Raw genomic sequence first — 17,959 nt, 5'->3', positions numbered from 1 at the left:
AAGTAGAATAAAATTGTAGACATTTATCAAAACGTTTAGGTTTTGCTGTCGAACTTTTATTTTGAAAGAGGTCCCGTTGCGCTTCATGAACGGAAGTGACGTCTCTGTAGCCGCGTCTGGGCTAACCGTCTGCTAATTTCAACATGTTAACTCGAGTGAAAGTCATTACATAAATGACATTCAACTTCAGTCCTCGACATGACTAACACGGAGTTTGCAGATGAAATCGCCCGGTTGTGCTACGAGAGTTTTGTCAAACTTCCCAAGAAGGGGAAGCCGGAGCCCGGCAGAGAGTGGACTCTGCTGGCTGCATTCATCAAAGTCTCCCGGGGCTCTCACTCCGGAGTCGGTAAGGTTTCTTGTGACTTGTTGTGTGACTTTGCTCGCTCAATAAATCACAAAATACATGACATAGATATGTGTTTAGTTAAAAGTGTAGTCGTTTTTTTCTTTTAGTTTAGACAACTATTTATATTCTCACATTATTGATCCCAGGTAGTTTATTCTGAATAATATACACCCCTTTCATTTATACTATTTGAAGAGAGATATCACTTTGTATTGTGTTAGAAATCAAATAATGTATGTAACTGCACGTACATATGTTACACCCCTTAATAATATTATAAGAAAACGACAGCAGTCAGAGATATGTTCATGCACCTTACATAAATCAAAACTAAACAAACTACCAAAAAACACAAACTAACGACTCAAACATGTTATATATCTTAACCTTAGCACAATCAACATAATAATAAACGCTAAAACACAAACCTTTATTATATGGAAGGAAAATGAAAGTAGACAGAGATGGGTTCATGGCAGCAGGCATTGGTGTATTGAATCAATATACAGGTACATCTCTAAATTAGAATATCATGAAAAAGTTAAATATTTTTCTCGTTTCAGAATTTGAAACCTATATATTATATAGATTCATTACACATAGAGTAAAACATTTCAAACGTTCATTCCTTGAAATGTTGACAATTGTGGCGTATAGATAATGAAGTGAAAATTAGAATATTACATAAGATCAATGAAAAAAAAAAAAAAAATTTAAACAAATGTCAGGCTTTTGAAAAGTATGTACATTTCCATGCACTCAATACTTGGTTGGGCCTCCTTTTGCATGAATTACTGCATTAATGCGGCGTGGCACGGAAGCGATCGGGGTAATGAAAGCGCAGGATGCTTTGAGCCTTCAGGTCATCTTCATTGTTGGGTCTGGTGTCTCTCATCTTCCTCTTGACAATACCCCACAGATTCTCTATGGGGTTCAGATCAGGTGAGTTTGCTGGTCAAGTCACACAGCAACACCTGGTCATTGAACCAGCTTTTGGTACCTTTGGCAGTGTGGGCAGGTGCCAAGTCCTGCTGGAAAATGAAATCAGCATCTCCAAAAAGCTTGTCAGAAGAAGGAAGCATGTAGTGCTCCAAGATTTCCTGGTACATAGTTATGTTGACCGTGCACTTCAGAAAACACAGTGGACCAACACCAGCAGATGACATGGCTCCCCAAATCCTCACCAAGGTCCCAGGGTCTGGAGGAAGAGTGGAGAGGCACAGAATCCATGTTGCTTGAAGTCCATTGTGAAGTTTCCACAGTCAGTGATGATTTGGGGAGTCATGTCATCTGCGGGTGTTGGTCCACTGTGTTTTCTAAAGTGAACAGTCAACATAACCATCTACCAGGAAAACTTGGAGCACTTCATGCTTCCTTCTGCTGACAAGCTTAATAGAGATGCTGATTTCATTTTCCAGCAGGACTTGGCACCTGCCCACACTTCATTGATGCAGTAATTCATGCAAAAGGAGGTCCAACCAAGTATTGAGTGCATGGAAATGAGCATACTTTTCAGAAGCCTGACATTCCTGTTTAAAATATCCCTTTTTTCTATCTTATGCAATATTCAAATTTTCTGAGAGAGTACATGTTTGGTTTTCATTATCTATAAACCACAATCATCAACATTTCAAGGAATAAATGTTTGAAATGTTTTACTCTGTGTAATAAATCAATATAATATATGGGTTTCACATTCTGAAATGGGTGACAAAAAATATTAAATTTTTTCATGATATTCTAATTTTTTGAGATGTACCTGTACAGCTTGCCATGGACATTAACGACTCCGCGCCCCCTACTGGTATAAATAACACAATATTTCTATGTAATTATATCCTTATTAGACACACACAGATAAAAGAACTTGTCCTTTGTACATAATGATCAAAGATGAATTATTCACAGCCTTTTTTTCCCGACCTCATTTACATATTTTAATCAAGTTTAAATTAACCTGTGGGTTCTACTTCTTGGTGCTACACCCTCTAACAGCTTCGCTTTTGAGGAATCAATAAAGTTTATCTATCGGTCGGTCAGTCGGTCGGAAAAACGGGGGTCTCCCTCGCAAAACAATGTGGCTCTCCTCTGCGGTGCACTCGACAAGCTCACGTTCCAACGTGATGAGATGAGGTAGAGATCTATAGAGGTTGCCCTCCTCAGGATGATGCGTGCATATGCTCTCCTGGAAGAGGTTCCGGGACCCTGCTTGACTGAAACATCGAAACATGTGGTGAGGTTTTTGCCATATTTTGCCTGAGATTTCAGCAATATGCCCAGAGGTCGGTTGAAGGAGATTTCCTATGCTCGAGCCGGACCTCTTGGACACAGAAGTCGGGCATGATGTGGCACAGCAGGTATCTGTTCAGCTGAGTGTTTCAGACGCCCGGAAAACTGTCATCAGCTGCACAGCCACCGAAGATGCAGAAGCAGCTGTGGGTGAGCGTTGTCCTCCTTTAACAAAATACACTTTATGGCAATAAAGGACATAAAATGAAGTCTTCTTCTGTGGTTTATTATGAGTGTCACTGGCAGTGCGTGCATCTTCAAGCCTGGGGGGGGGGGGGGGCAACCCGATGTTCTTCAGAGCTGCGGTTCTGACAGAAGATTATTCGTCTTGGAGTCGCCTGGTTTTACTTCATTCCATATGGCAGAGGGAAGTTATCAGGCTGGGCTATGCCCTCCAGTTTGCCCGTGAACCCCCACATTTTTCAGGGATTCTATGCACACGTGTGGTGGAACAGGAGAAATTATCCTGACTGAGAAAACAGGTCACTACTCTGCTGCAGAAAGAGGTGATAGAGCCTGAAATAATGAGTGGGTACAACGACGTCATGTTATGCCCCTCCTGGGGCTCATGAGAGCAGCTCACACGGCCGTGCGGCTGCGCTTGCTGCAAATGAGGTAGCTCCAGAGACGGTTTGGTCGTCTCAAGCTAGATCCCAAGCGGGACCAAGGTTGAAAAGTGTGCCTTCCTACACTGGTTTTTGCAGGACATACAGTTTTTGAACTCTGAACCTCAGGCGGAAAGTTCCTTTTAGGTTGCGTCCTTGTTACACTGGTGTTCACAGACGTATCCCTGACAGGTTGGGGAGGCACTTCAGGTCAGATCTACGCAAGCGGGGTCTGGAACAGACCAGTGTCCAGTTGTATCAACTGGCTAGAGTTAAAAGCATTTCACAACGTCCTGCTTCACCTCTCTCCCAAATTTTCCTAGTCCAACATCCTAGTGCTGTCGGGCGGCTACATCGCCACTGAGATGTGGTCTCGGTTCGGTCAGCCGGTGGCTGACACCTTCTCCAGCAAGGAGAACTTCAAATGTCCTCTTTGGTTCTCCATCAGGGCCTCGGACTGAAGTGAGCTGCACCCAGCTGGGTGGCGAGTTCATTGATCTTTCTCAGAGAAGAGGCAGGACCTCGAGGATAAACCAATAGCAAAGCAGTTAGAGGGCTTCGCACCAATCGTAGAGAAAAACCTGAGATTATGAAACGTATAACTTGGGGGTTCTATGGTTTTTCTCTCCGCTGTCAGAAAAAACTAATGAAAACATGAATTTTAACTTGATTAACAGTTTATATTTGTGTGTTCATTTATGACATGGATCCCATACTTTAGTAATTTAAATGAGACAAAATGTAAACATTTATATTTTACATTTAGGGTTATTAACACAAATACTTTATTTACAGAGATGATCCGGGGCTTATTTGAAACATCTTAAAATGGAGTCTTACAAGAATAAAACAGTAAATCAGTAACTTGAGGCATTGAGTATTGATGTTGTTGTGAAGACGGTCTGATTGTCTGAGCTTCAAATGAGCTTCATGTGCACCTGAGCAACATGCACTCAAATTATTATTACATTTATAAAATAAAAGCATTTTATTTACAAATTACAAATGAACAAATCATGTGTGTTTTTCAATGAGACACGTGATCACATAAGGGAAACTTTAGCTGCTTTCATTCTGTGGCTTCACTTGGATCAATCAAGACACGATCGGACGCTCGAACCGAACCGAACTCTGATGTGAACATCTCAACGTGACGAGTGACATGCATCTGAGCAGCTCATCCGTACATACGCAAGCTACAAACATGACGGGAATTCCAACCTTTTAAACACTTTTTTCCTTATTGATACACATGGACTTTGATGTTAAAAAGTACAGTAGGTCCGTGCGTTTTAGGTCCCTTAGTACATGAGGCCCCAGAATATGGTCACCCTAAACGTAGTTATATTTTGCGCACATGACACCTTTATTGGACAGTTGTGTAAGTAAGCTGGGGAAACTAGAAACCACTACCAAAAAGTCCTTCCTGTTTCGAAGTTGGTTCTGTATAAATGAAAGCATAAAAGCATTAGCAACCCTGTTAACATCTGAAAATGTTATCTTCCAGTTGAGAAGGAAGTCATATCTATGGGAACTGGAACTAAATGTATCGGCAAGTCATCCATGAGTTTGAAAGGTTTGTGATATTTTCCTTCCAGTCTCGGTGTCCTATGTGTTAGGTATTGCCATGTGTTTGTTTTCAGGTGATGTCCTGAATGACAGCCATGCAGAGGTCATCGCCCGGAGAGGCTGTGTCAGGTCTGTTTAGTTTGTTGGCTGGTTTTAGCAACTTTAAATGTGTGCTTTAAGGGAGTTTTTTGTTGTTTTTAGATTCTTAATGCTGGAGTTGCTGCGGTCTGTCAGAGGAGAAGTTAGCTCAGTGTTTCATCCAGCTGATCAGCCAGGGAAGTGGAGGCTTCAGCCAGGAGTGTCCTTCGTCTTCTTCACAAGTCATACTCCTTGTGAGTCCAGGTTTGTCAGTGTGTGCCAAAAATGTAAATTAGTAATTGGAATTATTAAGTTAATGTACAGCATTTAGAATATTTTTGTGGAAGATGACACCATTTAGTTTTAAGTCACAGACTTGCTTTGTGACCCTGGTCTGTGAAAGGCAATTTACAAATTAAAATTACTTGCATAAAAACAATGAATGATTATAAAAAATACATAAATGTTCATCAAGGTGTCAGTGGTGTTACTGTAATTTGATGAGGAATTCCTGATTCTCATCTCTACACCAGGTGGTGACGCCTCCATTATCCCAATGATGGAGGTTCAATGCCAACCATGTGCGTCTATACAGTCTTTGAAGTTCACGCCGCCTTCTGAAGAGGGCACTAAAAGAAAAGCTGAAGAGACCACGGAGAGAAGGAAGAAACCACGATTGGAGGTGCCAACAATGAAGAGTTGCACTACAGACTCACAACTGGACCTGGTCCCTGACATCTACCGGACAGGAGCCAAGTGTGTCCCGGGTGGTCCTGCTGACCCGCTGACCCCGGGCGCTGGGTATCACAGCACAGGCTTGCTGCGGGTAAAGCCTGGCAGAGGAGAGCCAACCTCATCTCTGTCCTGCAGTGACAAGCTGGCTCGGTGGTGCATTGTGGGTTTCCAGGGCGCCCTTCTGTCCCACTACCTGCAGGGGGCGCTCTACTTCAGAACTCTGGTGGTTGGAAAGTGTCCATACAGCGAGGAGGCCATGCAGAGAGCTCTAGTTAAACGGTGAGCTTGTTTTTTTTAATGAGACAGGTTGCCCCATATGCTGTTCAATACAAATGACTTTCTTTTTTTTGCTCTTCAGTTGTTCACATTTGTTGGGACTTCCTGTCAGCTACGCCGCAACGTCCCCTCAATTTCTTCAGTCCAGTTTGGAGTTTCCCTTCAGTCAGAGCCAGACTACAGCCCAACAACAGGCCGGGACTGGCCGGGTGTCCGCTTGTGGCGCAGGTATTGTTGGCAGGGTTCCTATGCACATCGAATTACACATACTAAAATAATACTTAATACTAATAATGATAGAATTGTGCATTTTTTGAGAAACCATATAAAAAAACCTTTAAAATTATGAGTGATTTTAATTACTTGAGCACTGTCTTAGCACACGCTTCTGTGCCTTTTGGAACCATTATTGAATAAAACCTACATGACACAACACCGATATAAGATTTACATTCAGCAAGATAATTGTCTCCAGAAAATATAAAGATTTTTAAATTGGGCATTTAATCCAAAGTTGGTTCTGGTCTGACTTAAAATAAATAATTTAAGACCCCCTTTCCACTCTAATGCTATATTTGATTTAATGTAAGCCATGAGAGTATTTTTTGTGAATACACTAGTTGGTGAGGTGTCTGTGAGTGTCACTCGTTTTACAAAATTGAACTATTTAATTAAATATATATTTAAGAAGATAGAAAATCACGAAGCACAGACCTCTGCCAAGAATCTCCCAGTTGTCTTTCACCCCTTATAATTTATTGCAATGAACGCTCATGAACAACAGGTGGCAGTAACATTCCAGACTACTAAAGATGTGATGAACTAGATGGTTATCCGACATGTCCTTTCATTGTTTCATTATCAACATTTCTGAACATTTCTGAGATAAAGAAAATATTTCAACCTCACTGACAAAAGGTTTAAACGTTAAATGCAATTTTCTTAACCTTCTGAAAGCTGATTTGCGGCCTAATTTCGTGGCCCAACTAGATCAGATTTAGGACACAGATCTACCTGTGTCCTGACAAGTGTTTTCAATTTGTCCCCTCAGCCATCAGCTGGTGTAACGTCCCTGAGCAGCCGCTAGATGTCACCGCAAACGGCTACAAACAAGGAGTCACCAAGAAGGTCCTGGGCACGGCCAAGTCCAGGTTCTGAGTACAACAGAAACATCTGTGAATTAAAATCTTAACCTAGTGGGACACTTTCCTGTCTACAGGTCTCTGCTGTGCAAACTGGAACTCTTCCACGTGTTCCTGTCTCTGGTTGCAGCCACCGACCCAGAACATCTTCCCGACACGCTCAGGTAAAGAGGGAAATGCTCTAGGAGTTAAGTACTTGAAGTTTGGGGCAAAAATGTAAGTCCATTTATATGTAACGACTGGAGCTCAGGTTTCCAGCTTCGTCCAAAATAATAAAATACCTACATGCTGCTTTCCTTTAATGTTCATCTTGTATTGAGGAATTGTTCCGGAAATAGGCTATATTTTAAGTCTGTGTTTAGCGGAGGCTGCTAGTCCATCAGCCTAAGAGATTGCAATGTGTTTAAATGAGGAAAGACTTGAGGCAGCAGAGACTTATAACTTGATAATTAACCAAGATAAAGACAAAAACACCTGAGCTCCAGTGGTTTCAACAAAATGGATTTGCATTTTTTCCTATAACTCTCAAAAGCGACGTATTGTACATTGACATTAACCTAAAAGTAAACCCAACCCTTAGTCGACATGAGGGTGAGTAGAAAATTGTGTCATTACATTATATAAATAAGACAACGTTGTTTTATTGTGATTCATTATATATGCAATTTTTTTTAAATATACTGTAAATTGAAATATAAAATAAATGTGATCTGATGTCGAAAACATTTGGACCAAGGACCTCACTTAGACAAACAGACTTTATGTTGATGCTAAACTTGGCTGTTTTTCTGTCTGTCTGTTTGTCCATCTATCATGTTAATACTAAGCGCTAAAGGTACTTGCTAACACGCATGGCTTTACAAGATCTAATCACGGTGTTGCTGTTAAACTAAGACCATGTTGGTACCTGATGGGTCAATGAAAGGTATTTTTATGTGTGTGTTTCTCTAGCTTTGTCTCTGTGACAAGCCAGACTCGCATTTCAGCACCTATTGTCCATGTGTTTTTCACTTGTCTCTTTAACATTCTTGTGTGTTCTAAGAGAACAGTACCATCTATTCATCAGCGCTCGGCTTGATAATCTGATCTCTGCTTAGTCAGGCCGTAAGCAAGACACACTCCTTCACACACCAAATAGTAGCTGGGAATGGCTCCGGTAGCTCTTCATCAACAGGACATTTAAACAAGCACCCCTATACACACATACAGATAACAACACTGAAGATGAAGTCTCCCTGCAGGAGAACGGTTTGATCAACTTATTGAGTCCATTCTGAGATGTGGATGCTCCAACAAAAGCAACTGTCCTTATTAGTAAGTAATTATAAGTAAAAGTATAAATAAGAATACAAAGTGAAGTTTGCACCATATATGAACGGGGAAACCATGGTCCGCCTCATCTTGTCGCTCACAGCTCCGCCTCCGCACTGCCAACCCATCTCCAAAGAGGCAGAGTTGTACAACCTGAGGAGGAATAAAAGAGTCCTTGAATCTATTGTGTTAGTTCTGGGGAGTAGCAGCCTTCTTTTGACCCACCTTCTCTGTCTGATGATGGTCTTTGAGGTGAAGGAGCTCTAGATAGTTTTGTCCCTCTCCAATCTGAGCTGTAGCACAGTCTTTGTATAGTAAGTAAGTCATTTATATTTGTAGAGCGCTTTTCCAGAACAGGGTCACAAAGTGCTTAAACAAACAAAACGATACCCAATAAAATATATACTTAAAGGATCAAGATAACGCAGAGAACAACACAGGTGTCTCAGAAAACCAAGGAAAAGCCTGCACGAATAACAATTTTCTTGAGATGTTTCTTGAAGGAGCCAGTAGATCCATCAAGCACAGAGGGAGAGGAAGATTGTTCCAAAGCTTAGGAGAAACAGCCTGGAAGTATTTCTCTCCTCTGGTCCTGTGTGTGGAACCATTAGCAGATTCTGATCCACAGACCTCAGAGCCCGAGCAGAGGTGTAAGGCTGGATCAGATCACTGATGTAAGGAGGAGCCTGACCATGAATAGCTCCGAAAGTAAGAACCAGAATTTTAAAGTTGATCCTGAAAGAAACAGGAAGCCAGTGAAGAGATGTAATGATCAGAGAAATGCAAGTTCTTCTAGTGGAGCGGGTCAGAATTCTCGCTGCAGAGTTCTGTATCAACTGCAGGCGAGACAGCTCCTTCTTGTTAAGACATGAAAACAAACTGTTAGCAATAGTCACAAATACATGGAATACAAGCTCTAGATCATGTTGTGACAACATTTTCCTAAGATGAGAAGATGGGCCAGTGCTGAGCTTGACCATGATGCTTTTGCAGTAGGTCTGCATCTTAGTCAAGCTGTCTCTGTCACTACAGGACACCCTACCTGAAGACGTACCTGGACTACAAGCTAGCTTCCCTCGGCTACCAGGAGGCCTGGCAGCAGCTCCGCTGTCAGGTGTTCCCTCTGTGGCAGGGCAGTGACCCAGACCTTCTACAGTTTTGTTGACCCGCAGTGACCCTAGTAAGTGAGTTTTCAGTTCTTTATGTAAGTGTGATTCTGTGCCGTTCTTTTTTTTAAGCGTTAATTTCTTCCTACAGCCAGCAAGATATACTCTGCAGGTCGCCAGGAGTAGATGATGGTCCACCCTGGAAGAACTGTATAGCTCTCACTGCTTAGTAGGGCTGAAAACAGTTTAAGCACTCGTCCCACCAAGGTGACCCACTCTTTGAATTATTGCCCTCGGGCAGACAAATAGACGTAACTTTTTATCCAAAGATTTTGGCAGTTATAACTTCTGATATTTAATGTGAGCATATCTTCCAGCAGGGTCACTGCAATATACTGTTCTTGTTTTGTATCTCTAAGCTGCTACAATATTTTGTGGGTGTCTTCTTTGTTTCAGTGTGTGCGTGTGGATAAGCATGTCATTTTAATTGTGTCTTTTAAAGGGTCTATTTTATGTTTTTAATATTCAAGTAGTTTGTGCTCTTAAGGGATTGTACTGCAAATGCCGTTGTTCTAGTACAATGACAATAAAGCCAATTCAATTCGGACAGAAATGCTCCCCGAATCGTTCTTCTAGGTTCAAAATTATATATCCGGATACTTACGATTATTCAGTTTGTATATGTAATGTACAAGTCACTTATTTTATTGATCTAATTTTATTTTATTTTGTTCATTCTATTCTAAACTGTATTTCACAGCACCAAATAGTGTGTTGTTTCTTTACAATACTAACAATAAATATTTCTGATTCTGATTTTACAATTAAATTTGATGCATAAATTGAATGTAAAACTGATTTTTTTTTTCCTGTGATATATGGGCTTTAGTAATAATATTAAATAGTAAAAGCTCGTAGCATCATATGGGGAAAAAATATTTTTGGAGCCGTGAAAAAGGGAAATTAACGTCTAAAATGTGTGAATTGAACTGAACACAGTTCTTGCATGAAGAAGAATTATTAATCTCGTATCTCTTTGGCAATTTGGTAAAACGTAAAAATATAAAACTGTTAAACTGTCAAAATAAATGACACCTAATGGTGGTAAAAATATTTGTAGAAAAACACTTGGACATAAGAAAATAAACACACTTAAAGGTAAATAAATGTGTCTGTTTAATTATTCCCTCCACAAACATTTCAATTGAGCATACAGTGAATGACAGCAGCCGAACATGAGTAGCATTTATGATTATGTGTCAAATGTCGTCTCAGTGTCACCAACATTTACAAGAGGACAGATTTTCTTTACAATAATCATGTCTCTGGAAGAAATAATTCAGGGTCTGAGCCATGCAGTCAAATTGCCATTACCACTGGACATGTTTGAAGCCTCTGGAATCTATAAAACAGGCTCATAATGAGGTCATGTGATTTTACTAAATATTCAGTAAAAAAAAAACTAAACACAAAATGTAAGATTGACCTAATGGAAAGTTCAAAATCCAATATTTTTATTTGAAGAGATGGAAGTCCATTTAAGTCAAAAGACAAAGTAGACATCAGTTTTCTTTTGAAATGGCTGCTTTAATCAAAGTGGGAACAAATTATTTAACTCTCACTATTGATTCTGAGAATGTCTATTCACAAGACGGACTTGAGTAGACGTTCAACGTCCCACTTTTGTTTGTTGTTTGGATCTTCTTTCTAGTTGGCAGTTAAATTGAAAGCAAGAAGTGCAGAACTAGCTGAGCGCTAACTAAACTGACGTGTGTGTCGTGTCCAGAGTGTGTTAGTAAAATGTGATAATTAACCTTAACGTTATCTATTTATCTATACATGTTCACATTCTTTTGCAAATGAGTGTCAATATACACATGTATTTAAAAGAAAGTACTGCTGTGTACAAGTACTCCACAAATATTCAACTATAAGGTCTGAGCTTGTACTGCGAGTAGTGTTGAGGGTTCAATTACCAAAATGCAGTTAGATAGTTTGTATGTGTGCACGTGTTTTAGAAAGGGACAAGCTTTGCCAGGAGTCTAGTGTCCAAAGGTGTTCTCTCCACTGTAGGCCACATACAGGAACCCATCATCATCCTTCTCCTTGTCGTACAGCTGTCCCATCGTCAGACTGGAACAATTCAAAAGTTGCAAAAGTTACTTTTTTTTGACAAAATTGTGCTTTGTTAAGAACTGAAAGTATTTTGTATATCTTCTTTTAATGTTTTGCATATATCTACTTTCTTTCATCTCCAGAAGTCCATCAACATCTGCTGACACCCATTTCACCTTGAACTACAAAATCAGTGTATTCTGATCAAATAAAATGTGGAGGTTTGATTCTGAAATGTCAAACCGTTTAACTAATTTTCTTCCAAGTCAATTCCTTGTGACTCATTTAGAAGTGACTCCATGAACTTACTCCTCAACTGATATTTGTCCAATATAAATCCAATGACAAAAATGTTAGACAACACATCCAACTCATCCAGCAGGTTGACATAAAGGTGCTTGTATGGACATGACTGTTGGTTCTTTTCTTAGAGCTTAAAAACTACCCATACCTCTAAAAAGGGTTACTCTGAAAATAATCCCAACCCTTAGTCGACATGAGGGTGAGTAGAAAATGTGAAATAGTGAAATTTAGGTTGTTTTTTCGAGGTAAACTATCACTTTGAGTGTCTTTCAAAATGATCATGGACCTCTATTGTACATGACCTACTGTGACCCAGTTGTAGAGATAAATGAGTCATTTTCAACCCCGAAATGCTAAATTGTGACCAAGATTTATCAGATTTGCTGTTGTGTGTACATGAAAGTGCGAGACGATTCGCTGACCTGGACTGCGGCACGGTTTTGTCGATGAAAAGGAAGATTGCTTTCTCTGAAGGCAGCTGGATGCGTTTCCTGATGATCCACATGAACTGGGCCACCGTAATGTCAGAAGGCACCAGGTACTTCCTCTTGTCGATGTCCACGATCTGAGAGCCCGATACTTTCTCCACGATCACCTGCAACACACACACATGTTACTGATAAGAAACACCGACGAGGAATGTTTGGGACTTATCGGACACTAAAAGCATGTCACAGTTATCTTATACAAACTAAGCATCAGGTTGTTTTAGATCGTTTGGTTTCAGTCGGACAGTAACTGAACGCTCAGGTGATGCAAGCTAGTAGGAGCAGTGGAAAAAGGATTTGTGGTGCACACATAAGCAACAACTGTCTATAACTTCCCTCAACAAGTGAAATTCTATTATATTTTAATTTAAGGATTACATTCATAACCAAGAGCAACTTATTTAACCGTCTGTTAAATTGTTGTTGGAACACTATTGTACTCATAAGTATGTGTCTGTTTGTACAAAACTATTGTTTGAAATATTTACATTAGAAAATGTGCTAAAGCCCCGCCCACGGAACCTTCGTTTTTTGGGAGGTGAAATATATTTTACCATAACTACACCCACTTTGCTGTGGTCAATCACCGAGGTTTGTCACCGCGCGTCATGAATCTCGGAAGTCCCTACCTTGAAGGGGAAATGTGAGTTGCAGGGGGACGGCTACTTCTTGTTTAGACACAATTACATTACAGTCCAATCGAGAAGACCAAACGCATGGATTATAAACTCCAGGGGCCTCATGTACTAAGAAGTTTGTAGATCTTCTACTAAATATGTCCGAAAAATTGACATAAAGAATTTATCAATTTAGGCACTTTTCCTTTGTACATCCCCATAAACCTAGAATTAATCACAGACTGTGATTTGTTAGTCCCTTTTACATATTTAAATAATATTTAAATGAAGCAGAGTCCATGATTTTTCTATGAATGTATACTGGTTTAATCTTTTATATTCGTTAATTTATACATTTCTGACATGGACCACATACTTACATTTAAATAGTGCAGACGAGCTCCGGTGTAAATTATATTTTATATACAGTTATTAACGCGAATACTTTATTTACAGACGATCAGGGGCTTCTTTGAAACGTCTCAAAATGAGTTTAACAAGAACAAAACTGTAAATCAGTAACTTAAAGTGCTGAGTATTGATGATGAAGATGATGAAGAGGATCTGATCGTCTGAGTTTCATATAAATGTGTGACGCAACTGCAACACACACGCAAGTTCTTATTACATTTATAAAATAAAAACGTTTTGTGTAGAAAAGAACAAATCATGTGACAGTGTATTTATATAAGTGTGTTTTATCACACGGCTTCAGCTGCTTTCATTCTGCAGATTCACTTTGATCAAAAATCTTCATGACTTTTGTTGACTTGAAGCATCAGACGCAAATCATTGTCTTTGTTATATTATAAAAACAAGCTCATGATTCATTTTTTTCTGAATAGCGTAAAATAGCGGATTAAAATATTCATTATATCATATTAAAATGATCGATGCTGTCTTAATAGATACAGATCACCAATTTGGTGATTGAGAACATATTAATAAGTTTAATAAGTTAACTTATACAATATACAATACTGTGTGTTATTTTATGATCAGTATTGGTCGTTAATGTAATGTAACTCTGATGTGAACATCTCAAAGTGACAAGTGAGGCTGATATGCATCTGAGGGCGTAGGCAACCTAGTGCGGAAATTGTGAACGTTGTACTGCTCTTTTCAGTGTTGATACATATGGACTTTGCCATGGAAAGGTTGCTAAGCACGTTTTTTGTGCGTAAAATCCCTTAGTACATGAGGCCCCTTGTCATGTTGTGACACCAAGTTAAGAGATTTTTGCAGTGTTGTACTAGAAACTTCGTGATAATTAACCTAGAAACTTCGTCAAATACAACACCCAGGTTTCTCAGGCTCAGTTTGATAGACTGGCCTAAGTCACCCAAGTAATGACTCAACCCTGGAACGTTATCATCAGGCGCAATAACAAGAGTTTCAGTTTTGTCCACATTTAGCTGCAAAGTGTATTCACTCATCCATTGTTTGATTTCTAGCAAACAATTGACTAAGCGGTTCAGCCTCCTAGGCTCAGTTGGATTAAATGAGCAGTAGAGCTGGATGTCATCAGCAAAAATGTTGTAAGAAACATCAGGAAATCTCTGAATGACTTTACCCAGGGGTATCAAGTACAGTAAAAGGACCCAAAACAGAACCTTGAGGGACTGCAAACAACAGATCAGCTGAATCAGACATGGTTTGATTAGCAGATACACTGACACTGCGCCCAGAGAGACAAGACTGGAGCCACTGTAACACAAACAGTCCCACTTCATCCCTCAGTATTCACAGCACGATCGGGTGATCAACTGTGTCAAAGGCTGACGACCGATCCAGGAAAACCATAACAGTGTATTGACCCGAATCAGCCAAAATCATGATGTCACTGGACACTTTCAGTAAGGCTGTCTCCTTAGAGTGATATTTGCGGAAGCCAGAAACTCATATATGTTGCTCTGATCCAGTAACAACGACAGCAGCTCAGACACCACCTTCTATAAGCTCTTGGACAAGAATGGAAGCTTAGAAATAGGCCTGAAATTACTGAGGTCAGTTGGGTCTAAGCCTGGCTTTTTGATTAAAGGCACCACAATGGCATGTTTAAATGCATTGGAAAAAACGCCTGTAGAAAGGGAGAGGTTTATCATTTTGGTTACCCAGAAGCCAATTAAATCAAACACTTTAATAAAGAGTCTACACAGAAGGACGTCGGACGAGCAAGAGGAGGGTTTCATCTTGCTCAGCAGTACCGGTTTATCAGCCAGAGTCACAGTGTTAAAGGAGGACCACAAGCTGGAGACAGGCTCAGCGACAGCAGGGGTTCCACACAAAAGCGGTGTAGGAAGTCAAAGCAGCAACACTCCATGATACAAGACAACTCCAAGCAACAAAAGACGAGCTACTGGAAAATAATGCACAAGCCTTTACTGGTATTGATGAGTTTACTAGTGATAATTACATCCGCATATTGGTCCTTCACACTATTGATACATAGTTGCAGAAATGTGCCACTAGCAGTCATGGACTCATTGAAAGAGACAAAAACCTCCAGATAGGGGAAGTGATTACAGCAGTGAATATGCCAATAGAATGGGTCAACAGTCTGGTGGTCACAAAAAGAAAGTTAAGACTTTTCCATTTCTAAACAAGAAGATGTCCTTAACTAACTAGCTGGGAAATGAGTTTCACCATACTAGACGAAAAAGGTGGTTATTGGCAGATAAAACTTTATGATGCATCTTCAAAACACACATACAAGCTCTACAATCTGTGTTTGCAGTGTCAGTAATTGCAGCCCAAGAACCAGGCTGAGGCACATCTTCCAAATGAACTTCCAGAGTTGCCATGAATGAAAGTAGGAGCAGATATCATTGAGCTAAATGGTCACTCTTGTCTACTCTATGGTTTATTATCTCCCGAAATTCAGACAGAGGATACGAGATCAGCAGTCCAGCCAGAAACTCTACCATGATCCGAAGACAAACCAGTGTTGGTACCTGGAGACAGTGCACATGCACTTGAAACGAGGGTGGGAACCTGCAATTGTCATCCAGCAGAGAGATGAAACCTGTTTTTAGTTGTTTTTGTTGTTTTTTTTAACAATTTTGATCATTAATGTGTTTCTGGTGTGAACTTTTCACTATGACAAGTGAGGCGTTTTCACACAATTGTGTGCCTTTTTTGTACATGACGTCCCAGGAGTATGTCAAATATCATTGACTTTGATTATGTATGTCTGTTCTTAACATGCTATGAAGTTAAGACACACACTCATGTTAAGCAACTGCACATTTTGAAAAGTTATCTTGAAGAAAAACAAAAATCAAACACCTTTTTTTTTAAACAATTTTTACAGAGATAAAGACATAAGATCAACAAAGAAAATCTGTGTATAAATCTATAAGTAAAAGGGGTTGAAAGGGTTAATAGCCACACACACTCACCGGGACTCTGTCAGGGTATTTGTTGCGTATTTTGGCAGATTCCACGCATCGATGCTCTGAGAGAGGGAGAGAAAGGAGTAACATGAACCGGAAGTCAGGACCTAAAAGAATGGAGGCTCATAGGAGCTCCATCTCATATGTTATTGACAAATCCTGCAACATCCTCCTCTCGTGTCACTTTAGTGCTGATAAGATTTTAGCAGATTTAAAAAAAATCTACTGGTGCCTTTCAGATATCTCAGCAGGGCTCTTCAAAACACAGATAAACAAACTACTCCTAAACGACAAACACCTTTATCTGTGTCCATTATTGTCAGCGTGGATGATGTGAAGAAAGCTCCTAAAGAGTACTGTCCTGTCAGTCAACTTGTCCAGCGTCGTCTGGTTGTTTGTGTCTAGTTTAATCACCTCCGTCACCTTTCATCCTCCTTTCTGCTTTGTTGTACACAACGACCTTTGATTCTGCTTAAATAACATCTCTTTGAAATCATGTGAAGTAACCATTTTCTGTACTCTGTTGCACGAGTTTGAAGTCCCCAGCTCATTAAGATCTATGACAACATTTTACTTTATACATTCAAGGTGGCGAAGGTAAAGTGACAAAATAAAAGAATAAATTGTTGCCCAATTTATCCTAACATACCCCACCACATAAGCGAGGACAGCTATAATGGTTGGATTTCTTGGTGAAATCTGTCCCCCACTGATGTGTTAACCCTATATCTCCATTTCAATTTTAGCATAGATTCAGAGTTACAGCATCGTTTCTAGACAGATGATGCGGAAGATACAACATGGGATGTTGCAGGGCATGACGAGGCGTCTCTCCATCAGTTACCGAGCGAGTGGTCCTCCTTAAACATCCATTTCATGTTGACTGGTTCCCCGCACTAAGGCGTGAGGCTTGCTGTCGTGGCGATCTTCTCCAAAAGGCGAATGAAGACGAGCGGCCAGAAATATGCGCTAAAAGCGACAAAAACAAAACAAAATATCAGATGCAGCTTCCGAGATGTCTCGCTGTAGGTGACGTCACCGTCTGACAAGCAGATGGATGCTGTGTTCGGATGCTATCAGGAATCTTGAATGATATACTTGTTAAAAATATTTATTTATCTAAATTATACGGAGCCCCTTATTTGACATGACTTTTTACGTGCTCGCCTATAAACATTAATTGCTCGCAAAAAAAAGCGTATACGTAAAATAAGTGTATTCAATATTCGGTCACAACATAACCATGGTGACTTGCGATTATGAGAGACTCTCTTTATTCAGGCGTTTCCAATCTTTAAATGCCTCGGATTTGTCCAAGGTTTTGGCAAATCTCGTCTGCTGCTGTACTTCCGCATTCCAGTCACAGAGCATCAGCTGATCATAATATGATCACACGCATAACAACAAGTAGTTTATAACAATTACCACTTTTATTTAGGTGAATTCATATTGGAAAATAAAAGACCACCATCTGGAGTTAGCTTTCGTTTCGTGATCCCACTGAGCCTGGTGCATGTAGATGTTAGTCAGGTCACTTATTTTATGCAAAAAGAACACTATTATAATTAAGACCTATAGACG

General features: G+C 40.0%; 2 protein-coding genes across 5 annotated transcripts; one reads left to right on the top strand and one right to left on the bottom strand.

Moving 5' to 3' along the window:
* The first annotated feature begins 122 nt into the window (after positions 1-122).
* On the top strand, positions 123-11,737 carry adat1 (adenosine deaminase tRNA specific 1). Of its 3 annotated transcripts, none has more exons than XR_015712082.1 (11): positions 123-349; positions 4,751-4,819; positions 4,887-4,941; positions 5,014-5,144; positions 5,424-5,904; positions 5,984-6,129; positions 6,953-7,052; positions 7,121-7,207; positions 9,387-9,534; positions 9,612-9,727; positions 11,719-11,737. XR_015712082.1 is itself a non-coding variant. In XM_087796902.1 (11 exons), exons 1-10 carry the CDS (start codon positions 199-201, stop codon positions 9,517-9,519), a joined length of 1,284 nt encoding a protein of 427 aa, XP_087653028.1. In that variant the 5' UTR covers positions 123-198; the 3' UTR covers positions 9,520-9,534; positions 9,612-10,124. The 3 variants fall into 3 exon arrangements, 2 of the variants coding, with proteins under 2 accessions (XP_087653028.1, XP_087653027.1); XM_087796902.1 differs by lacking the exon at positions 11,719-11,737 and having other exon boundaries at positions 5,424-5,691; positions 5,761-5,904; positions 9,612-10,124; XM_087796901.1 differs by lacking the exon at positions 11,719-11,737 and having other exon boundaries at positions 9,612-10,123.
* Positions 10,619-17,406, bottom strand: gabarapl2 (GABA(A) receptor-associated protein like 2). 2 transcript variants are annotated; one of them, XM_087796903.1, is made up of 4 exons: positions 17,223-17,406; positions 16,385-16,440; positions 12,301-12,473; positions 10,619-11,593 (listed from the first exon to the last, which is right to left on the bottom strand). In XM_087796903.1, the coding sequence occupies exons 1-4, from the start codon at positions 17,254-17,256 to the stop codon at positions 11,503-11,505; spliced, it is 354 nt and encodes a 117-aa protein (XP_087653029.1). In that variant the 5' UTR covers positions 17,257-17,406; the 3' UTR covers positions 10,619-11,502. The 2 variants fall into 2 exon arrangements, with proteins under 2 accessions (XP_087653029.1, XP_087653030.1); XM_087796904.1 differs by lacking the exon at positions 17,223-17,406 and adding an exon at positions 16,677-16,777.
* Between the last annotated feature and the right edge of the window lie 553 nt (positions 17,407-17,959).

Source organism: Callionymus lyra, chromosome 8 (assembly GCF_982586985.1).
Source record: "Callionymus lyra chromosome 8, fCalLyr1.hap1.1, whole genome shotgun sequence".
Taxonomy (NCBI): Eukaryota; Metazoa; Chordata; class Actinopteri; order Syngnathiformes; family Callionymidae; genus Callionymus; species Callionymus lyra.
The sequence above is the reverse complement of the archived record's forward strand: the minus strand, read 5'-3'. Positions and strand labels throughout refer to the sequence as shown.